Source organism: Haematobia irritans, chromosome 5 (genome assembly GCF_050003625.1).
Source record: "Haematobia irritans isolate KBUSLIRL chromosome 5, ASM5000362v1, whole genome shotgun sequence".
Lineage (NCBI taxonomy): Eukaryota > Metazoa > Arthropoda > Insecta > Diptera > Muscidae > Haematobia > Haematobia irritans.
In genome coordinates this window covers 37,089,663-37,114,835 of record NC_134401.1, presented here as the reverse complement: position 1 = coordinate 37,114,835, position 25,173 = coordinate 37,089,663, and the positions used below count along the sequence as shown (strand labels likewise).

At 29.0% G+C, this 25,173-nt stretch overlaps 2 protein-coding genes across 3 annotated transcripts; one reads left to right on the top strand and one right to left on the bottom strand.

Moving 5' to 3' along the window:
• Nucleotides 1-729: 729 nt before the first annotated feature.
• On the bottom strand, nt 730-18,491 carry LOC142241560 (polyadenylate-binding protein-interacting protein 1-like). The gene is made up of 2 exons (XM_075313353.1): nt 18,308-18,491; nt 730-6,231 (listed from the first exon to the last, which is right to left on the bottom strand). Exon 2 carries the CDS (start codon nt 6,209-6,211, stop codon nt 4,646-4,648), a length of 1,566 nt encoding a protein of 521 aa, XP_075169468.1. The 5' UTR covers nt 6,212-6,231; nt 18,308-18,491; the 3' UTR covers nt 730-4,645.
• A 4,513-nt stretch (nt 18,492-23,004) lies between these two features.
• Nucleotides 23,005-24,870, top strand: Rpn13 (regulatory particle non-ATPase 13). Of its 2 annotated transcripts, XM_075310071.1 has the most exons (5): nt 23,005-23,136; nt 23,279-23,484; nt 23,584-23,909; nt 23,971-24,155; nt 24,228-24,870. In XM_075310071.1, the coding sequence occupies exons 2-5, from the start codon at nt 23,296-23,298 to the stop codon at nt 24,653-24,655; spliced, it is 1,128 nt and encodes a 375-aa protein (XP_075166186.1). In that variant the 5' UTR covers nt 23,005-23,136; nt 23,279-23,295; the 3' UTR covers nt 24,656-24,870. The 2 variants fall into 2 exon arrangements, with proteins under 2 accessions (XP_075166186.1, XP_075166185.1); XM_075310070.1 differs by having other exon boundaries at nt 23,971-24,870.
• Nucleotides 24,871-25,173: the final 303 nt, after the last annotated feature.

Here is a 25,173-nt window from a genome sequence, read left to right as displayed (position 1 = left end):
ATGTAGAAAAACGTTATTAACAACTAAATATTAAAAAAATATATATATATATATATGCTAAAATAATTGAAGAAACATTAGACAAACAATTATAAAAGCAAATATCTATGTATTGGAGGTACACCTTACAATATATGAAACTTTATGAAAATATTTAAGTATGTATGTATTTCTATGATCTAATTCCAATTATACCATTTTTCATTAGTTTTTATTTTTCTCAAAAATCTGAGGAACTCTATTATCTTTTCGTGGTTCATGTGAGGGATGTTTAAAACAAATATATTATATGTATTTAAAAAAAAAAAATAATCTGAAAATAAGTGTCTGTCTATGTCCCTTGTAGGAAAGAGAAATCATATAAAAAATTGTTAGGCATGCACAGCATACGAAATATAAATACAATATTTATTTAGAATTTTTTAAATATACTTTTTTTAAGCAAAACAAAAAAAATATATAGTAAAGAATTCCCTTTTGATTTAAATTATTATTTATAAAAATAAAAAAGAATTTTTACCAACAATCATTACCTATCTTTGCTTACATAAGGCAATATCGTATTATTCTATTCAAATGGTCCGATAATTGTATACAGAGAAATTTCTTTTTTATTTTAATATATATTTTGATTTGTTTTAAAAGTATTAAGTCTTAAAGAAATTGAAATTTTATATATTTATTATGGCCCTTATAACATCCAGAAATATGGTAAATCTAGATATGAACATTGCATGGTCTTTTAAACACATTTCTCACGGTCATTCTTGAATGGGTTTGAGAAGCCTAAGTGATAAATAAAATTGCCCCACGTTGTGCGCCATTTTATTTATGTAACGACAAATCTATCTCCTCCAGAAGTGGCTACCTTCTATTTCTCAACCATGCTTAGTGATGGGAGAGTTCGTTTCCTTCAGGGATGATTTCTGTATACGGATCCAAAATCTCTCAAGACTGAGCATATACGAGAACCAGAAGGTAGCCAGACCAGATATAGGGAATCGTTACAAGTGGGTCAGATTTTTTAATTCGACATTTTCAAAGTCAACTTTTCGACTTTTTCAAAGTTGCCATTTTCAAACAACGATCATATTCACCCACTTGACTTTTCATTGTTTTTTAAAATATATATATTTTTATTTATTTATTATTATTGTTATTGTTATTTTTTTTTTTTTTGAAAATAAGAAATATGAAAAAATATTTCGTCTTTTAAAAATTTTGCAAATAGAGTTTTTATTATTTTGATAAACTTCTCAACATCAACTTCCAAATATTTCCAAAATTGACCACACAAAAAAAATTTCACGAAAATGTTTCCAATTAAAATCTTTGAGTTTTAAAAAATATTCAATTAAATATTTAATTGAATCAACAATTTTTTTAATTGAAATAAAAATCAATCACACACACAAAAAAATTTCACGAAAATTTTTCCAATTAAAATTTTAATTGAGTTTTAAAAAATATTCAATTAAAAATTTAATTGATTCAACAAATTTTTTAATTGAAACAAAAATCAATCACAAAAATAATAGTATCAATTCATTTTTTAATTGGATCACAATTACATTTTTAATTGACCTTCAATTAATTTTTTAATTGATACTATCATTTCTGTGATTGAAGACATTTCAATTAATAATTAATTGGAACAATTAATTTCGTGATTGAATCAGAAAAAAAAATTTTGGTGTGCACAAATTAATAGTATCAATTATTTTTTTTAATTGGATCAATTAATTTTTTAATTGGCTGCCAATTAATTTTTTAATTGATACTATCATTTCTGTGATTGAAGACATTTCAATTAAAAAATTAATTGGATCAATTAATTTCGTAATTGATTCAGAATTTTTTTTTGTGTGCAATCTCCTTCCATAAATTTTAAAACTCAAATCTTAAAACTTTACAATGATGGAAAAATAAAATAGTAAAATATTAAAAATTTAGGTTGATTTTTTTTCAAATTTCTGAAAAGTCCAATTTGATTGAAAGGTGGCAGTGTCAAATAATAAAACTACACAGAAAAAAAAAATTCACGAAAATTTCTCCAATTAAAATCTTAAATGAGTTTTAAAAAATATTCAATTAAATATTTAATTGATTGAACAAATTTTTTAATTGAAATAAAAATCAATCACACAAATTAGTAGTATCAAGTAATTTTTTAATTGGATCAATTAATTATTTACTTGACTGTCAATTAATTTTTTAATTGATACTATCATTTCTGTGATTGAAGACATTTAAATTAAAAAATTAATTGGATCAATTAATTTCGTGATTGAATCAGAAAAAAATTTTTTGTGTGTATAGAAGATTGGATTTTCTTCAAAATTCTGGAAAGTCCAATTTTAAGTTTCGAATTTTTATTTATTTTTTTTTTTTTTTTTTTTTTTGGAAATAAGAAATATTAAAAAGTAGCTAGGTTTTCTTAAAATTTTGAAAATAAAGTTTTTATTTTTTCGACATCAACTTTTATATATTTCTAAAATCTACCATCTAATTCAATAAAGTCTAAAACTCACAACAAACAATTATTGACAAGTATGAATATCAAATATTAAAAATGTAGAAAGTAGATTTTTCTCAAAATTTTGGAAAGTCGAATTTGAACGAAATGTGGCAGTATCCAATATTAAAAATGTATTTATTTATTTTTTTTTTTTTGTTCTTGAAAAGAAGAAAAGTAGGTACCCTTCTTAAAATTTTTAAACTAGAGTTTTTATTTTTTTTAACGTCTCGACATCAACTTTTAAATATTTCTAAAATCTACCATCTGATTCCATAAAGTCTAAAACTCAAAACAAACAACTATTGACAAGTAAAAGTATCAAATATTAAAAATGTAGAATGTAGATTTTTCTCAAAATTTTGGAAAGTCGAATTTGAACGAAAGGTGGCAGTGTCCAATATTAAAAATGTAGATGGTGGGTTCCTGGAAAGTCGAAAAGGGGAGATGTCAAATAACTTTAGAACGTGGATTTTTTCCAAATTATGGAGATTAGAATTTGAAATGTTTAGAATTTTTAACACATGAAATAAGTAAAATGTCGACTTTTCAAAAATTCGAAGACTAGACCCTATTGATTGATGGGTGGCAGTGTCAAATATTAATTTAATTGAAAAGGGGAAATGTCAAATATTAAAAATTTAAAAGGTTGATTTTTCAACATGTTAAATTTTTAACAGATGAAAAAGGGAAAATGTGGACTTTTCAAAAAATGCCAAAAACTAGATCCATGTTTGGATATTCAACACAATTCCATTTCCAATGTTTATGACAAATCCAAGAAGATAAAAATTTGGTGTTTAAAATTTCACAGAACTGATTAACAATCAGCCAGGTTGCTGAAATCACCCAGAAAGTAACAAGGGTGGAAATCAGTTGATTTTTTTCAAAATTTTGTAAAGTCGAATTTTAAAAATTTCGAATTTTTAACAGATCATGAACATGTTATGTTCCGACTTTTCAAAGAGTTGAAAACTGGATCCATGTTCCGATATCCTCTACAATTCCATTTCCGGTGTTCACGACGAATCCATGAACGTATAAATTTGGTGTTCTAAATTCCACAGAAACTTATAACTTATTAACGATCGACTAGGTTGCTGAAATCACCAAAAAATTCACAAGGGTGAACATCAAAACCAAACCTTTTAAACATTAAACGCCATTAACGGTTACGTTAGACTTTAACTATCATTTTACTTCGACTTTCGGTCGTCTAAGTCGATATTGGCTAAGATCGAATTTTGATATTATCTACATTCCTTAAAAAAATTCACGCTTGATTACAAACAAAATTTATGAATTCTGGATAAGTTCACTGCTTCTTAATTTTTTTTCTTTTCGGTATTTTTTTTTTGTATTTAAAATTTTTTATACTTCCCTATACTGTCCACCAAATTGACAAAAAATATTTAAGAAAAATTTCTTTTCAAAAAAGAAGACTTAATTTGAATTTTATAATTTGACATAAATTCTGTATACAATTTGAGCCATAGATTTTTTTTGCAAGGCCTATAACTGCCTTCTGCAAAATTAGGGATAAATTTTGCTTTCGTTTTCTTTTCAAATAAATAGAATAACTAGAAAATTATATGGCAAAAGGGAATTCTCGAGGAAGATAAAAGCAAGAGTTAAGAGGTAAAGAGAAAGAAGAGAAAATATCACATTAAATTTAAGATTTTTTGTCTGTTTTCAGATTACTTTCAATATAACATCACATTTTTTTTGCATGCATTATGCGCTATTTTTTCTCAATATTTTTTTATATATATTTTTTTGTTTTCATTTCAGTTTTGTTGTTTTTTTCTCAAACTGTAATTTCAGCAGGGGGTGTGGGGAGTATGGGGTTTTTTCGTTTCGTTTTTTTGGAAAGAGTCTTGAGGTTTTTGTTTTGCGGGATTTTTTTTTTTTCATGGTAATGTTATGTTCGTGTTGATCTTTTTGTTTGCTTTTCATTTCTTCTCTGTATGTGTTCGTTACGAGCCTTTTGTCGTTTTCAATCGTTTCTTTTCACCAGGTTGTGTTTGTGTTTTTTTCTTATTCTTTTGTTTTGTTTTTTTTTTTCTCAATTTCAGGAGCGGAGGAATAATAATCGTAATAATATAGAATATTTAGAGTCAATAGAATAACCTATGAATTGTTGGCCTGCTTAAGAAATAGTTTGTAATCTCTTTCAGTCTCTTCATCCATTTCGGGATCTAATTCACCCAATTCATCTTCGTTATCGCTCGAACCATTAACACCACCTGCAGCAGCAGCAGCATCATTGTTGGCTCCATTTGTTAGAAATTCACATTCTTCAGCTGTGATTTCACGACCATCTGGCCCATAGAATACAGGATCATCACTAATACGCAAAGGCTCTGGGGGTTTTGAGCTCTCTGCATCGGCCAAACTATCCGAGCCAGAGACTTTGCGGCCCCAATTGTTCTTTTGCAATGATATAACATTGGAGGCCAAGGGATATTTACCAGGATTCTCCATATTTATGGTATCCAAAGAGCTTATGATTTCTTTTATATCCTCGGAGCAATCTTGCGAGAGATCATAACCAGCCAATTTCAAAGTCAAACAAATGCAACGCACATTGTCAGCGGTTACATGCTGCAGCAATTGCTTCAATGAGTATACAATATTTTCGGCAATTAAATAAATGCGAGAATCATCACCCCTCAGTTGCATATAGAGTTCAGCCAAAAACAAGGCCGTCTCCCTTACTTTTCCCTGTTGATTTGTCTGTATGTAATTACGCATTTCCTCCTGATGATAATCCAATTTACACTTGAGGAAAGTATGGAATAAGGAATCTTTGGAAGGATTCAACATATGCAATAAATTATATAAACGGGCTCCCATATAACGGAAATTGGGATTCTTAATCGATTCATTGAATATATCCTCCATGGCAATGGACAACACATAATGATTGTTCTCCATGCCATCGAAAATAGTTATGAAACGTGTGGCAATGGTATCAAATTGTCCTGGATTTTGGTTGAGACATTGAATCACAGTTTGTAAATAATCTAAAGCAATATTTTGGACATCACTGGCCGGATCGGTGGCTCCAGCAGCAGCATTTTGATTCGAGTGCTGTTGATTATGATGATGTTGATGATGATTGTGGTGCTGTTGTTGATTATTATGGTGATATTGATGATTTTGCGAATAGTGGTGACTGTTATTATAGCGTTGAGGATTATGATGGTGATTGTGGTTGTTGTGATGATTATTGTGGTGATGATGTTTGTTGTTCCGATGGTATGATTGGTTCGATGGATAAAATGTGCTATTGTTACCGCCGCCGCTACCGCTAGCTCCATTATTGGGTCGGCGTAAGCGATCCTGCACATTCATATTATGCATTTGTTGAGTCAATTGATGCTGCTGTTGATTATTATAGCCATTGGCATAGGGTTGGTTGTATTGCTGATGCTGCTGCGGTTGCTCTTGTTGTGGCTGTTGATATTGTTGATAGTTATCCTGTATATATTGTTTCTGATGCCTGAGCAAACGTTCTTGAACACTGTTGCCAGGTAAACTGTTATTAGTGCTGGTTCCCGCCGAAGTGTCATTAGGTTGTCTTGGAACAAACTCTGAAGCGTTTGCAGACAAACTCTTGACGGTTTTTGGTGGTCTCAGTGGTTTCCATTCCTCATCGGGACTATACATGGCACGTCCTGGTGTCATATCCATGATGAAGGTTGTAGAAAGTACTAAAAAACCAAAAACGAAAAATTAAGGATTACTAAAAAACAAGGTCTCATTTTTCTAATTTCTAAAACTCTATAATAGACAAAATTGTCTATAGAAATAAAATTTTGACACAAGTTTTCCATAGATATACTACTTTTCACAAAATTTTCTATAGAAATAAAATTTTTCACAAAATTTTCTATAGAAATATATTCTTGACAAAATTTTCTATAAAATAAAATTTTGGCAAAAATTTCATAGAAATAAAATTTTGACAAAAATTTCTATAGAAATAAAATTTTGACAAAATTTTCTATAGAAATAAAATTTTGGATACATTTTTCTATAGAAACAAAATTTTGGACAAAATTTTCTATTGAAATAAAATTTTGGACAACATTTTCTATATTAAGAAAATTTTGACAAAATTTTCTATAGAAATAAAATTTTGGACAATATTTTCTATTGAAATAAAATTATGTACAAAATTTTCTATAGAAATAAAATTTTGACAAAATTTTCTATAGAAATAAAATTTTGACAAAATTTTCTATAGAAATAAAATTTTGACAAAATTTTCTATAGAAATAAAATTTTGACAAAATTATCTATAGAAATAAAATTTTGACAAAATTTTCTATAGAAATAAAATTTTGGACAGAATTTTCTATAGAAATACAATTTTGGACAAAATTTTCTATAGAAATAAAATTTTGACAAAATTTTCTATAGAAGTAAAATTTTGACAAAATTTTCTATAGAAATAAAATTTTGACGAAATTTTCTATAGAAATAAAATTTTGACAAAATTTTCTAGAGAAATAAAATTTTGACAAAATTTTCTATGGAAATAAAATTTTGACAAAATTTTCTATGGAAATAAAATTTTGACAAAATTTTCTATAGAAATAAAATTTTGACAAAATTTTCTATAGAAATAAAATTTTGGACAATATTTTCTATTGAAATAAAATTATGTACAAAATTTTCTATAGAAATAAAATTTTGACAAAATTTTCTATAGAAATAAAATTTTGACAAAATTTTCTATAGAAATAAAATTTTGACAAAATTTTCTATAGAAATAAAATGTTGACAAAATTTTCTATAGAAATAAAATTTTGGACAGAATTTTCTATAGAAATACAATTTTGGACAAAATTTTCTATAGAAATAAAATTTTGACAAAATTTTCTATAGAAGTAAAATTTTGACAAAATTTTCTATAGAAATAAAATTTTGACAAAATTATCTATACAAATAAATTTTGACAAAATTTTCGATAGAAATAAAATTTTGACAAAATTTTCTATAGAAATAAAATTTTTACAAAATTTTCTATAGAAATAAAATATTGACAAATTTTTCCATAGAAATAAAATATTAACAAATTTTTCCGTACAAATAAAATATTAACAAATTTTTCCATAGAAATAAAATTTTGGACAAATTTTCTATAGAAATAAAATTTTCCAAAATTTTTGACAAAATTTTCTATAGAAATAAAATTTTGACAAAACTTTCGATAGAAATAAAATGTTGACGAAATTTTCTATAGAAATAAAATTTTGACGAAAATTTCTATAGAAATAAAATTTTGACAAAATTTTCGATAGAAATAAAATTTTGACAAAATTTTCTATAGAAATAAAATGTTGGACAAAATTTTCTATAGAAATAAAATTATAGACAAAATTTTCTACAGAAATAAAATTTTTACGAAATTTACTATAGAAATAAAATTTTGACCAAATTTTATATAAAAATAAAATTTTGACAAATATTTCTATGGAAATAAATTTTGACAAAATTTTCGATAGAAAAAAATTTTGACAAAATGTTCTATAAAAATAAAATGTTGACAAAATTTTCCATAGAAATAAATTTTGACAAAATTTTCGATAGAAAAAAAAATTTAAGAAAATTTTCTACAGAAATAAAATGTTGACAAAATTTTATTTCTATAGAAAAATTTTCTATAGAAATAAAATTTTGACAAAATTTTCTATAGAAATAAAATGTTGACAAAATTTTCTATAGAAATAAAATTTTGGACAGAATTTTCTATAGAAATACAATTTTGGACAAAATTTTCTATAGAAATAAAATTTTGACAAAATTTTCTATAGAAGCAAAATTTTGACAAAATTTTCTATCGAAATAAAATTTTGGACAAATTTTCTATAGAAATAAAATTTTCCAAAATTTTCTATAGAAATAAAATTTTGACAAAATTTTCTATAGAAATAAAATTTTGACAAAACTTTCGATAGAAATAAAATGTTGACGAAATTTTCTATAGAAATAAAATTTTGGACAGAATTTTCTATAGAAATACAATTTTGGACAAAATTTTCTATAGAAATAAAATTTTGACAAAATTTTCTATAGAAGCAAAATTTTGACAAAATTTTCTATAGAAATAAAATTTTGGACAAATTTTCTATAGAAATAAAATTTTCCAAAATTTTCTATAGAAATAAAATTTTGAAAAAATTTTCTATAGAAATAAAATTTTGACGAAACTTTCGATAGAAATAAAATGTTGACGAAATTTTCTATAGAAATAAAATTTTGACAAATTTTTCCATAGAAATAAAATATTAACAAATTTTTCCGTACAAATAAAATATTAACAAATTTTTCCATAGAAATAAAATTTTGGACAAATTTTCTATAGAAATAAAATTTTGACGAAAATTTCTATAGAAATAAAATTTTGACAAAATTTTCGATAGAAATAAAATTTTGACAAAATTTTCTATAGAAATAAAATGTTGGACAAAATTTTCTATAGAAATAAAATTATAGACAAAATTTTCTACAGAAATAAAATTTTTACGAAATTTACTATAGAAATAAAATTTTGACCAAATTTTATATAAAAATAAAATTTTGACAAATATTTCTATGGAAATAAATTTTGACAAAATTTTCGATAGAAAAAAATTTTGACAAAATGTTCTATAAAAATAAAATGTTGACAAAATTTTCCATAGAAATAAATTTTGACAAAATTTTCGATAGAAAAAAAAATTTAAGAAAATTTTCTACAGAAATAAAATGTTGACAAAATTTTATTTCTATAGAAAAATTTTCTATAGAAATAAAATTTTGACAAAATTTTCTATAGAAATAAAATGTTGACAAAATTTTCTATAGAAATAAAATTTTGGACAGAATTTTCTATAGAAATACAATTTTGGACAAAATTTTCTATAGAAATAAAATTTTGACAAAATTTTCTATAGAAGCAAAATTTTGACAAAATTTTCTATCGAAATAAAATTTTGGACAAATTTTCTATAGAAATAAAATTTTCCAAAATTTTCTATAGAAATAAAATTTTGACAAAATTTTCTATAGAAATAAAATTTTGACAAAACTTTCGATAGAAATAAAATGTTGACGAAATTTTCTATAGAAATAAAATTTTGGACAGAATTTTCTATAGAAATACAATTTTGGACAAAATTTTCTATAGAAATAAAATTTTGACAAAATTTTCTATAGAAGCAAAATTTTGACAAAATTTTCTATAGAAATAAAATTTTGGACAAATTTTCTATAGAAATAAAATTTTCCAAAATTTTCTATAGAAATAAAATTTTGAAAAAATTTTCTATAGAAATAAAATTTTGACGAAACTTTCGATAGAAATAAAATGTTGACGAAATTTTCTATAGAAATAAAATTTTGACAAAATTTTCTATACAAATAAATTTTGACAAAATTTTCGATAGAAATAAAATTTTGACAAAATTTTCTATAGAAATAAAATGTTGAAAAAATTTTCTATAGAAATAAAATTTTGGACAGAATTTTCTATAGAAATACAATTTTGTACAAAATTTTCTATAGAAATAAAATTTTGACAAAATTTTCTATAGAAGCAAAATTTTGACAAAATTTTCTATCGAAATAAAATTTTGGACAAATTTTCTATAGAAATAAAATTTTGACAAAACTTTCGATAGAAATAAAATGTTGACGAAATTTTCTATAGAAATAAAATTTTGGACAGAATTTTCTATAGAAATACAATTTTGGACAAAATTTTCTATAGAAATAAAATTTTGACAAAATTTTCTATAGAAGTAAAATTTTGACAAAATTTTCTATAGAAATAAAATTTTGACAAAATTTTCTATACAAATAAATTTTGACAAAATTTTTGATAGAAATAAAATTTTGACAAAATTTTCTATAGAAATACAATTTTTACAAAATTTTCTATAGAAATAAAAGATTGACAAATTTTTCCATAGAAATAAAATATTAACAAATTTTTCCGTAGAAATAAAATATTAACAAATTTTTCCATAGAAATAAAATTTTGGACAAATTTTCTATAGAAATAAAATTTTCCAAAATTTTCTATAGAAATAAAATTTTGACACAATTTTCTATAGAAATAAAATTTTAACAAAACTTTCGATAGAAATAAAATGTTGACGAAATTTTCTATAGAAATAAAATTTTGACGAAAATTTCTATAGAAATAAAATTTTTACAAAATTTTCTATAGAAATAAAATTTTGACAAAATTGTCTATAGAAATAAAATGTTGGACAAAATTTTCTATAGAAATAAAATTATGGACAAAATTTTCTACAGAAATAAAATTTTTACGAAGTTTACTATAGAAATAAAATTTTGACAAAAATTTATATAAAAGTAAAATTTTGACAAATATTTCTATGGAAATAAATTTTGACAAAATTTTCGATAGAAAAAAAATTTTGACAAAATGTTCTATAAAAATAAAATTTTAACAAAATTTTCTATAGAAATAAATTTTGACAAAATTTTCGATAGAAAAAAAATTTTAAGAAAATTTTCTACAGAAATAAAATTTTGACAAAATTTTCTCTATGAATAAAATTTTGACAACATTTTCTATAGAAATAAAATGTTTACAAAATTTGCTATAAAGGGTGATACTGTCAAAATTTGGTCAAGGGAAAACGCGTGTAAATCGGTGAAATCGTTTATTTAAAAAATCAAATTAAATTTCTTTTTCAAGTTCAATTAGTATAAAATTCAGGAAAAATATTCAGTTAGGCTTTCGCTTTTCCAAATCCGAATTGCCGGGCCTCACGCTGGGCACCTGCCATCAGATTTTGTACAGCCACCTTGTCCACCTTCGTCGCCGCAGAAAGCCAGTTTGCCTTGAACTGCTGCTCGTCCTTAGCAGTTTTTTTGGTCTTCTTTAGGTTCCGCTTGACAATAGCCCAGTATTTCTCAATTGGGCGGAGCTCTGGCGTGTTGGGAGGATTCTTGTCCTTGGGAACCACCTGCACGTTGTTGGCGGCGTACCACTCAATGGCCTTTTTACCGTAATGGCAAAATGCCAAATCCGGCCAAAACAGTACGGAACAACCGTGTTTCTTCAGGAAAGGCAGCAGACGTTTATTCAAACACTCTTTCACGTAAATTTCTTGGTTGACAGTCCCGGAAGCTATGAAAATGCTGCTTTTCAAGCCACAGGTACAGATGGCTTGCCAAACCAGATATTTCTTTGCGAACTTTGACAGTTTTTTGTGCTTGAAAATATCTGCTACCTTTCCCCTTCCTTTTGCCGTATAAAAGTCCGGCTCGTTTTTTGGCTCGATGCACGGTAGTAGACGATACACCCAGCTTATTTGCGGCATCTCGGAGCGAGAGGTTAGGGTTTCGCTTGAAACTACCGGCAACTCTCTTTGTCGTCTCAGCGGCTTCCGGTTTTCGATTTCCCCCCGATCCAGACTTCCTGGCTGTCGACAAACGTTCCCCAAACACTTTAATTACATTTGTAACGGTTGATTTGGCAACTTTTAGCGATTTTGCCAGCTTTGCGTGCGAGTAGCTCGGATTTTCGCGATGCGCGAGCAAAATTTTGATACGCTGCTCTTCTTGCTTGGACGGCATTTTGACAACTGAAGAGTGAATTCCAAAATCAAAATAGGAGCAACATTCTACACACACCTTCAAAATGAGGGGTGTTCAGGTTTTTTAAATGCAAAATTGAAAGAAATACGTCAAGTTTATATTGACCAAATTTTGACCTATCACCCTTTAGAAATAAAATTTTGACAAAAATTTCTATAGAAATACAATTTTGACAAAAATTTTCTATAGAAATAAAATTTTGGAGAAAATTTTCTATAGAGTTAAAATTTTGACAAAATTTTCTATAGAAATAAAATTTTGACAAAATTTTCTATATAAATAAAATTTTGACAAAATTTTCTTTAGAAATAAAATTATGACAAAATTTTCTATAGAAATAAAATTTTGGACAAAATTTTCTATAGAAATAAAATATTGGACAAAATTTTCTATAAAAATAAAATTTTGGACAAAATTTTCTATAGAAATAAAATTTTGATAAAATGTTTTATAGAAATAAAATTTCGACAAAATTTTCTTTAGAAATAAAATTTTGACAAAATATTCTAAAGAAATAAAATTTTGGACAAAAATTTCTATAGAAATAAAATTGTGATAAAGTTTTCTATAGAAATAAAATTTTGCGAAAATTTTCTAAAGAAATCAAATTTTGACAAAATTTTTTTTTATTTATTTTATTTTATTTATTCCTTTATTGTAATATAAAGCCTTCAAGGCCAATAACATTATTACAAATATAAGTAGTTTGCAATTCAATTACCTTCTTAAGCAATGTACAAATAACGCGGCTCCCCAGCCATATATTAAAAACACAAAAAATGTTTACAAATATTAATATTAATATTAATAGCCCTAGCTGCACTAATGTTAAGTTGGTAGATCATCATAAAACGAACTTCCATCATAGAGTTAAATAATATGAAGCGAGTTTGTGTCTAAACATAGGAACAGAATATGAAAAATTTCTTAATTCAAGTGGAAGACGATTCCAAGCGCGAATCACTCTCACCAGAAAAGAACGTTCGTAAAATTGGGTTACCATATGGGGAATTATCAACTGCGGATTTCTGGCAGTCCTAGAAAAAATAAACTTGTCTCTCAAAGGGGGCGGTAAACCAGACTTCACAATTCTATAGAATAACACCAACGCCCGTACGTCATATATAAATTTAAATGGATATCCCAAAAACTGAATCGCATAACTTGAGATACTTTCGCGCCGCCTAATACCGAAGACATATCGAACGATCATATTAAACGTACGCTCAATCCTGACTAAATTGGCATTGGACGTTCCGGAGACTACCTCTAAGCAGTAATAAATATGTGACATCAACAAAGCTGATGCAACACGCTCTCGCACGTAGCGCGGCAAAAAGGTGTTCAAGGAATACAGTCTACGAAGCGTGAAAATAATCCTGGACCTAATACTATTGATATGAGTACCAAAGTCAAGACGACAATCAAGGACTACTCCCAAACACTTCATCTCATCAACAATACTAATTCTTACACCACCAAATACTATCTCTGGCTCCCGTTGAACACCCCGACCAGTTAAAAAACACATAGCTTTGCTCTTAGAAGAATTAACATCAAGTCCATTCAAAGTTACCCAATTCTCAACATCGACCAACACACTATTCGCCAGCGCAGATATATCACTAATCGAAATATTTTTTATAGAAATAAAATTTTGACAAAATTTTCTATAGAAATAAAATTTTGAAGGTCCCATTTCCTGAGATAATTACATATAAATGACCTCTTTATTATATCCTACTGTAGAATGGTTGTTTATTTTTGATTTGATCATTTTTCTCCAAAAGCAATATATGGCATCAATACTGTGGTGTGGTTAGTTTAATTATATCATTCATTCTGAGACAACAAAGAAAACACAAAAATACAAAACCTTTTACGGCCTTCAAAGAAAAAATGCATGAAATCATATTCTCGCCTAAAGTTTTTACTCTATGCTTGTTGTGTTGGGGAAAGGGAGGAAAATGATGTGCTATATGATATAATTTTATAAGACAATGTATGTACATCTATCTAATTGCCAAATAGCTACACATTCGAAGCGTGATGTATAATTTCAATCGACACACGCATTCTCTCAGAGAATTATTTTTTAATAATTCTTCTAATAATAAAAGAAAAAATTAGTTTCTATGGTTTGCTTAAAATTGGGATAGATCAGCTGAGGAGGTTATCCAGAATCGATTTTTATGGATTGAAAAAAATTCCATTATTAGTAAATTCTACCAATTGTTTTTTAATTGGAAGTTAATTCGTATGGAGCTTAAGTTAGTTATAAATAGTAGCTGACTATTGGAATATTTTAACCACTTTATTTGTGAATCGATTTATATTGGGGCAATATTTAATATTTCATGGTATTTAGAAGACGTATTGTGACTTTGCATGCCGAATTAAAACCAAATGAAAATTGCGCGCTAATTTATAATATCGCGGTTATGATCGGTATACCCGTGGACGAAGAAGAAATAAGAGTCGAACGGTTAAACATGCACTCTGAACCCTCACCCGTGCATAGAATGTTATCAAGTTCAAATGTTAAACTATGATATTTATTTTATTGACTGCTCATTATATTTTGTAAAATCCACCAAAAACATTTGTGCTTACTTAAAAAACAAATTTATTGGACATAGAGTTGGAGGAGCCTAATGGTTTGAATGCGTCACATTTGATTGAAATTTAAACAACGCAAAGTGTACAAAATCAATATAATGAAACTTTAATGGCAATTAAATGGCTAAATATCTGCAAATATCCCGTGTAAGAATGCAGCATGAACCCTTCACCAAAGCCTACTAAATTTATAGCCTTTTGTAACGCATTGAAAAATTGGTCTCAGACCATATAAACAATAAATATTATTCGTCGCGGTGAAATATCGATACTAACTAGCCATATGCATGTGAAAATAAATTCGAATACGAATTTGCAGCATAAAATGTATTGATTCATTTATTTCTATTTATGTAAGCAATTCAAAGCCTTTAGAGGCCGACTTTGCGAATTATTTAGCCGTATTGATTTATTTATTTCTATTTATGTAAGCAATTCAAAGCCTTTAGAGGCCGACTTTGCGAATTATTTAGCCGAGGCATGAACTAGTAAATTAAATACAGAATTATTTTTTTAAATACGAATTTATATTTTTACTATGGCGCGTGGTGTATAGAAAGAGCTTCACTGGAAATGGCTTCAACTCAGCTTTTAAAATCACATATAACTTCATCCGAAAATATATAATACTATATCCACAACCCTCATGAGGCCTAATGTTTTTTTTTTACTCTTTTTGCTATGGAGCCTACTGTGCAAATACTAAGCCGCGTGTGGTACGGATACTAGGTTCATTTGAAAGCTCTTGTGTTCAGCTTTCCAAACTATCCAAACTACCCACCGTCACCGTTGCCATTCGAGCCAAAAAAAATTTTACCACAAAAAGTACCAAACAAAAAATCTTATTTATATATGTAGAACATTTTGTTTAAATTTTATTTCTATAGAAAATTTTGTCAAAATTTTATTTCCACAGAAAATTTTCTCAAAATTTTATTTCTATAGAAAATTTTCTCACAATTTTATTTCTATAGAAAATTTTGTCAAATTTTTTGTTTATATAGAAAATTTTGTCAAAATTGTATTCCTTTAGAAAATTTTGTCAATATTTTATTTCTTTAGAAAATTTTGTCAACATTTTATTTCTATAGAAAATTTTGTCTTAATTTTATTTCTATAGAACGTTTTCTCAAAATTTTATTTCTATAGAAAATTTTGTCAAAATTTTATTTTTATAGAAAATATTGTCAAAATTTTATTTCTATAGAAAATTTTGTCAAAATTTAATTTCTATAGAAAATTTTGTCAAAATTTTATTTCTATAGAAAATTTTGTCAAAATTTTATTTCTATAGAAAATTTTGTCAAAATTTTATTTCTATAGAAAATTTTGTCAAAATTTTAATTCTTTAGAAAAAATTTGTCTAAATTTTATTTCTATAGCAATTTTTGTTAAAATTGTATTTCTATAGAAAATTTTGTCAAAATTTTATTTCTATAGAAAATTTTGTCAAAATTTTATTTCTATAGAAAATTTTGTCAAAATTTTATTTCTATAGAAAAGTTTGTCAAAATTTTATTTCTATAGAAAAGTTTGTCAAAATTTTGTCAAAATTTTATTTCTATAGAAAATTTTGTCAAAATTTTATTTCTATAGAAAATTTTGTCATAATTTTATTTCTATAGACGTTTTGTCATAATTTTATTTCTTTAGAAAATTTTGTCAACATTTTATTTCTATAGAAAATTTTGTCATAATTTTATTTCTATAGCAATTTTTGTTAAAATTGTATTTCTATAGAAAATTTTGTCAAAATTTTATTTCTATATAAAATTTTGTCAAAATTTTATTTCTATATAAAATTTTGTCAAAATTTTATTTCTATAAAAATATAATTTTGTCAAAATTTTATTTCTATAGAAAATTTTGTCAAAATTTTATTTCTATAAAAATATAATTTTGTCAAAATTTTATTTCTTTAGAAATATAATTTTATCAAAATTTTATTTCTTTAGAAATATAATTTTATCAAAATTTTATTTCTTTAGAAATATAATTTTATCAAAATTTTATTTCTATAGAAAATTTTGTCAAAATTTTATTTCTATATATAAATTTTGTCAAAATTTTATTTCTATATATATATAAAATAGTTGACTCCTTGAGCATCCTGCAGATTTATTTTAATCTTATCCTATTGCTTGTATTTACTTTCTTACAAAACTCACAAAAAATGCTTCATATCGCTCCATAAAAACCGGTCCAAAACTAAAATTTTTTATGTATTTCCATAGTTAGCAATTTTTATACTACGCAAAGGCTCAATATTAACTAACTTCCAATTTTAAACCCCGATCTTAAGAAATTTTAAGATATGTTGTCATCTGTAATTGTTACCACAACACGTGTAATTCGATTGTGGACTATTGTCTTTAGTAGAATTTTGTACGCAATTCATGGAAGGGTAAATTATGATAATGCATTTGTTTTTTTCTTTTTGTTTTTCAAGCAAGCACCACATAAAAAATAAATACAATTTCATTGCATTCGCCCCATGTGAAACTCGAACATATTTTCCCAATCGATTAAGATACACGCATATGGAAATCAGCTACGTATTAAATTTAAAATGACAAAATGTAGATTTGGAATATTATAGCACTTAAACATTATCTCTCAATGTCTTCCTATCACACAGTCAACTTATCGTTTATCTCAAACATCAATTATATCAGATATTTAAAAACCGTAACGAAGGTATTTTCCCATTTAAATATATTTGCCGTCGGTTAATACAGAGCTCCCCTCTATAACCAAGGTCGTCGGTCATCCACCTACCTTTGTTTGATTAAATACAGCTAAGCTAAATGGCGAAAATTTTTTGGGCAATACGTGGCAAAAGCTAATGCAATTTGCCAAAGAAAAAAATGTGCTCCTTTCAAAAATTCTACTCTACTGTGAACACAGGACATAACCCCGATGTGTATATTTTTTCGGCCAATTACATAAATTCTATGGATTCAATAGAAGCATTTATGTATGCATGTAAAAAAAATGAAGTGGACGCAATTTTCCACCCAACCTCAATCTCTTTTGCATGGCAATATGCCCACCTGTCATGGATCATAGTATATGCAAGCAGTAAAAAGTAGCGGACTCATAAAACTACCATAACTACATCAGAGCTATAGATGGATGATAATTACATAAAACAACAACGAAAATACAAAAAGTATAAAATAATTAAAAATTCAAAACACAAACGCACACATGCACAAAAGAAGAAAAACGCAGCGACACACTTATATTTTTTTGGGAGGTTTTGTTTTTTTGGGGGGCGAATGGCAAACAGACAACCAAAAATCCATGGCGTGGCTAAAACCACACTTTAGGAGAAATTTTAACAACAACACTACCAACATGAGTATACGTTTTAGCAGTTGAATTGAAAAAAAAAACAAGGCTTTTTGTATGTGTGGTGTTTTCGTTTCGATGGCTTGGTGGTTAGCCTAGCTGGCTGATGTCGTGAACCATTTTCTTCTTCCATTTTGGAGCATCGTTCATGGTGTAGTTGTGCTCGTTGTTTTTGGTGTAATTGTTACGCACCTTTTTCCTTTCGTTACTGCTTATTCCACTGATTTTCTTGGATGCTGGATATTGTTTTAATATCTTGGACTAATTAATTAAATAATTCACAAGTTATTAATCTGTTTAATTTGCACAAAAAACACAAAACAACAATCATCCAGTCAACCTTCACGTCCACCGTTTATCTTCTATTCGTCGGTGTAAACGTTGCCACACTAAATTATTGGTATATTGCCAATCATTTGAGGTTGGCAATATGCGTTTATTTTAGGGAACGCTTAGAAACGTGTAACTAAGTGGCAGCGTTTTTACGTTGCGTCGTGATGACCCAGTTTCGAAGTATATGGATAGACACAACCATGGCGACTGTTGGTAGATGACCAATCGTTTATAATGCGCTTTACAGAATATCAGTTATTCCGGACGGAATGTCGGTGTTTGTAAAGAATCTTACAGCGTGTCGGATCGATACGAATTGTCGGCGATGACTAAATAATCGGTAAATGTGTTATCGATCCCATAAACATGCAGCAGTATTGATTATGCCTTCGGACTTAACTTATAATGTGCACGATATATGTGATATGTTCGACACGAGCACTCCCTGCCAGCATTTCAAAGTTCCATTTCATCTTCATCGCTACCACAGACTCGTAAATGTCACTACAACCATCCTACTGTGATGGGGGGCAGCATATCATAAAGTACAAAATGTACTTCATACATGTATTTTGCCATCACTACTTTTACAAAAGCCATTTTATTTTTTGTGAAACGCCAAGCGCAACCAGCTTGTTATATTTTATTTAAATAAAAACGAAAATAAAGTTCTGAAAACATAGATTTTACGCTTAAAATTGTGAAAGGTATATTGGTGAACAATTTTTGATTTTCCAAATGGAATAAAGTGATTGTTTTTCAAATATTTTACAGACACGCTGCCTCCATCGAATAAAAACACTGGCTGATAGACGCTGCAACATGTAACTCGCTACTTGTAACTCTACCTCATCATTAATTATGTTAAATGTGTTGTGATAGTGGTATAAATGTTATATTTTTAAGAATTTGTAAATAATTAATCAAATTATTAAATATCTAAACAAACGTGTTTTACTCGACCACAATGATTCTTTTACCACTATCTTAAAATGTGCTTTTTCTGATTGTTTGGAGGGTCTCTTATTGGCGTCGTTCTAAATTGATCTATAAAGGCACCTAATAATTGCACTCATGCGAAACCTTTTTGTAGTAACTTGGCGTGGTACAACTTCTCAATAGTGACGGCGCTTTTCCGACGAGTTTTTGATATCGTATATGATTGTTTTCAACGTACTGGGGATTCTCAGAAGCGCCCCCAAATTCAAAAAATGTTGGCAGGGCTGTCGTCCGGAATAACTGATAGTCTGTAAAGCGCATAATAGCAGGTATGTTTCATAAGGGTAAATCAATACGATATGTGTTGGCTCTAGTTTTGCCCGTTCACTATTCGAACAAATATGAGCATGAGCATATCCTGCCAACATTTTTTGAATTTGACGGCGCTTCTATGAATCCCCATCACGTCGAAAACAGTCGTATACGATATCAAAAATACGCCGGAAAAGCGCCGTCACTATTGACAAGTTGTACCACGCCAAGTTACTAAAAACAGGCATTGCATGAGTGCAATGCGAAAACCGAACAGAGTACCTTTATATGTGAAGTGATAGTCGTATAAATGTTATATTTATACGAATTTATAAATGTTTAATAAAAAAATAAACATCAAAAAATCATGTTTTACTTGACCACAATGATTATTTTACAAATATCTTAAAATGTACTTTTTCTGATTGTTTGAAAGGTCTCTTATAAGCGTGGTTCTAAATTTATTAAAAAAGAACCTAATAATTGCATCATGCGATACTTTTTTGTAGTAACTTGGCGTGGAACAACTTCTCAATAGTGACGGTGCTTTTCCGACGAGTTTTGGATGTTGTATACGATTATTTTCGACGTGGTGGGGATTCGCAGAAGCGCCGTTAAATTCAAAAAATTTTGGCAGGGAAGCAGCAACCACCAACTTAATTCAATATCGCTCCCAGTTAAATAGCGCTCCCTGTTACCTAAACAAACACCGCTTTTTATGTGCGAAATAATGGTTTCTAAAATTTTTTTCGCAAGAATGAAGATAGTACCGGCCTTAAAATAACTTTTTGCATTAATACAAGAATGATGTTGAGTTACAAGTAGCAAGTTATGCGCTTTACAGACTATCAGTTATTCCGGACGGAATGTCGGTGTTTGTAAAGAATCTTACAGTGTGTCGGATCGATATGAATTGTCGGCGATGACTAAATAATCGGTAAATGTGTTATCGATCCCATAAATATGCAGCAGTATCGATTATGCCTTCGGACTGAACTTATAATATGCACCCCTGCCAACATTTTTTGAATTTGGTGGCGCTTCAGAGAATCCCCACTACGTCGAAAACAGTCGTATACGATATCCAAAACTCCTCGGAAAAGCGCCGTCACTATTGAGAAGTTGTACCACGCCAAGTTACTACAAAAAGTATCGCATGAGTGCAATTATTAGGAGCCCTTCTGGATACATTTAGAAGGACGCCAATAAGAGCCCCTTCAAACAATCAGACAAAGTGCATTTTTGATAGTTGTAAAAGAATCACTGTGGTCAAGTAAAACACGATTGTTTAGATGTTTATTAATTTTATGAAACATTTATAAATTCTCATAAATATAACATTTATACGGCTATCACATCACATTTAACACATTTTTATGCATTAATAAGAGATTGATGTTGAGTTACAAGTTGTAAGTTAAATGTTGTAGCGTCTATCAGCCAGTACTTTTATTCCCAATGGAGGCAGCGTGTCTGGAAAAATATTTGAAAAGCTATCACTTTATTCCATTTGGAAAGTCAAAAATTGTTCACCAATTTACTTTTCACAATTTTAAGCGTAATAACTATGTTTTCAGCACTTTATTTTCGTTTTCATTGAAATAAATTATAATAAGCCAGTTGCGCTTGGTGTTTCACAAAATATAAAATGGCTCTTGTAACAATAGTGATGGCAAAATACTTTCATGCGAATAGTGATGGCAAAATACTATCACAGTTGGCGATTGTTGCAGTGTCACTTACGAGTCTGTGGTAGCGATGAGGATGAAATGGAACATTGAAATGCTGGCAGGGACAATATATGGATTATGTTCGACACGATCACTGTCGTCCGGAATAACTGATATTCTGTAAAGCACATAACATGTTGCAGCGTCTATCAGCCAGTTTATTCTGGATGGAGACAGCGTGTCTGAAAAAATATCTGAAAAACTATCACTTCCCTGCCAACATTTTTTGAATTTGGGGGCGCTTCTGAGAATCCCCAGTACGTCGAAAACAATCATATACGATATCAAAAACTCGTCGGAAAAGCGCCGTCACTATTGAGAAGTTGTACCACGCCAAGTTACTACAAAAAGGTTTCGCATGAGTGCAATTATTAGGTGCCTTTATAGATCAATTTAGAACGACGCCAATAAGAGACCCTCCAAACAATCAGAAAAAGCACATTTTAAGATAGTGGTAAAAGAATCATTGTGGTCGAGTAAAACACGTTTGTTTAGATATTTATTAATTTGATTAATCATTTACAAATTCTTAAAAATATAACATTTATACCACTATCACATCACATTTAACATAATTTTTTGCATTAATGATGATGTAGAGTTACAAGTAGCGAGTTACATGTTACAGCGTCTATCAGCCAGTGATTTTATTCGATGGAGGCAGCGTGTCTGTAAAATATTTGAAAAACAATCACTTTATTCCATTTGGAAAATCAAAAATTGTTCACCAATATACCTTTCACAATTTTAAGCGTAAAATCTATGTTTTCAGAACTTTATTTTCGTTTTTATTTAAATAAAATATAACAAGCTGATTGCGCTTGGCGTTTCACAAAAAATAAAATGGCTTTTGTAAAAGTAGTGATGGCAAAATACATGTATGAAGTACATTTTGTACTTTATGATATGCTGCCCCCCATCACAGTAGGATGTTGTAGTGACATTTACGAGTCTGTGGTAGCGATGAAGATGAAATGGAACTTTGAAATGCTGGCAGGGTTAATCTATTTGGTAATTCGGAAATTGTTCACCAGTATACCTTTCACATTTTTAAGCGTTTTCAGCACTACAATTTCGTTTTTATTTAAATAAATTATAATAAGAAAAAAAGAATAAAATGGCTCTTCTAAGAATAGTGATGGCAAAATTATTGGATATCGTATACGACTGTTTTCGATGCGGTGGAGATTCTCAGAAGCGCCGTTAAATTCAAAAAATGTTTTTCGCAAGAATGAACATAGTACCGGCCTTTTGGCCGAAACTGGATTTGAACCCACGACCCTATGTATGCACGTCGGGCATGCTAACCATAGCACCACGAGGTGTCTCCAAATTGAAAAAAAATTGGCGGGGTGAGGCCAGACTTTCGTTTGTATAGGTGTTTCCTTTGTTCAGTTTTTCAAAAAAAAACTCTGAATTGAAAAAGTAAAACTAGTATTCAAAAAAGTGGCTGTGGGAAAAACGGTTTTTGGCTCGAAACCCCACTCTATAAAAAACTCGTTTTGTAGCAGTTTTGTAAATTAGTGTATTATTTTATGAACGCTTGGTAACTCTACCATATAACGGCGTTCAAATGGTGGAGAAAAAGTCGGAGTACAATAATGACGGCTTTCATATAAAACTGCTTGTCATTCAAAGAAGAAGAAGAAGAAGAAGTTCACTCGTACGGTGAAAAGCTGAAAGTTTAGAATTTTTCGCAAATAAAAGGTAAATTAAAAGCAATTAATTATTTTGAAATTCATATATTCGATCCATAGAAATCCTTTAGTTCATGTTTGTCTACGCCGGAAGAACTAATTTTAAACATTAAAAAAATATAGTTAAATTATCTGACGTTTTTCGTTAATAGGAATACAAAATAAAAAAATGTTTGGTCGTCAAAGTCTTAGTAGTGGTGGTACTAGCAGTGGATCAAATTTGGTGGAATTTCGAGCTGGGAGAATGAATCTGATTGGAAAAATGGTTCATCCCGACACTCGTAAAGGCTTGGTATATTTAACACAATCCGAAGATGGTCTAATGCATTTTTGCTGGAAAGACCGAACATCAGGCAAAGTAAGTGTGGAGAAGTGTGCAGAAAGAACGTCATGCTATACTAGGTGGAATTATGAATTACGATAAGGTATTAATTGCGATTCGTTTATTTCTTCAAAGGTAGAAGATGATCTTATTGTGTTTCCTGATGATTTTGAGTTCAAGCGTGTGGAGCAATGTAAAACGGGGCGTGTGTATGTCTTAAAATTTAAATCTAGTTCTCGTCGTATGTTCTTTTGGATGCAAGAACCCAAAGAAGATAAAGATGAAGAACACTGTCGTAGAGTCAATGAACTAATGAATAATCCACCATCAGCATCACGTGGTGGTCAGGATGGCGGTGATTTGCAATACATGTTGAATAATATGTCTCAACAGCAATTAATGCAATTATTTGGTGGTGTTGGACAAATGGGTGGTCTGAGCTCATTACTGGGTTCGATGAAGTAAGCTTTTTTTAAAAACAGACGTTGCAAACTTATACTAATATTTTTCCGTTCCGTTTAGCCGCTCTTCGGATAGCACACGTACACCATCTTCTGCTCGTAGTGCTGCTGGACTTGTTACCCCAGAAAATACCACGGCTCCCCGCACTCCCTATGCACCCAAGGCTAAAGGAAGCAAAAGTAGTAGTAGCTCAGCAGGTGGCGCTTCATCAGAGACCGGTGGTTCTGGAGCCTCAACCACAGGTGGTAAGAAATCTTCAAATTCTGTCACACCCACCAATGCATTCCAATCCTTCTTATCAAACCTCTCACCCGAAGCTGGCGCTGGTCGTACCCTCAACATTGATCTATCCACCGCTCTAGCTGGATCCGAGGCGGTCAATGATTTAATATCAGATCCTGAGCGTGTCAATACCCTTTCTGTTCACCTGCCGGAAACTGAAGATGCTGACGAAAATAAAAAACAACAAATTAAGGACACAATTGCCTCCCCACAATTCCAACAAGCATTATCCCTATTTTCCAGTGCCTTAGGATCGGCACAGTTGGGTCCAGTTGTATCACAATTTGAGCTGTCACCCGAAGCTGTGGCTGCTGCATATTCAGGAAATCTTGAAGATTTCGTTAAAGCTTTGGAAAAAGCTTTGCCTGCTGGTGCCACAATGTCCCCAACTAGTACAAAGGGCAAGGAATCGGCAGAAGTGAAGAAGGAAGAAAGCAGTGAATCTACCGAAAAGAAGGAATAGCTATGATATTGGCTAAGACCATCCATCATCAGTAAATATATAATGGGGGACGCTTGCGTCTTAAATATGAATTCTTAGTTTATCTGTTTTTGAAACATAAAATTACAGGCATTTTCTTTATTAAATTTCTTGTTAAACATCGCTACTGCATCTTGAACGAAAAAAAAACTCATTCTACATATAAGACTTGCTTTCAATAAAGTTCTTTAACACGATCAATAGTTATATAATTTATGTATTTAACGAACAGTTGTTGGAGCCAATATATAAACAAAATATGATAAAACAATTCCTTAGGTGAAAAGGGCGTGTTTACTTCATTTTGTGTGGAATTTTTAAATTTGTTTAAGCTGAATTCTAGCTTTAAAGCTAATCTCTTTCTATAAAGACTGAGAAAATAAAAAAAAAATCGAAGCGTTATTACACTTTTCTTCTAATAAAAAAATACAATATCTAGTATTCAAAATTATTTGTAGTGTCTTATTTAATTTATTGATAGTACTATGCAATGTTTATAA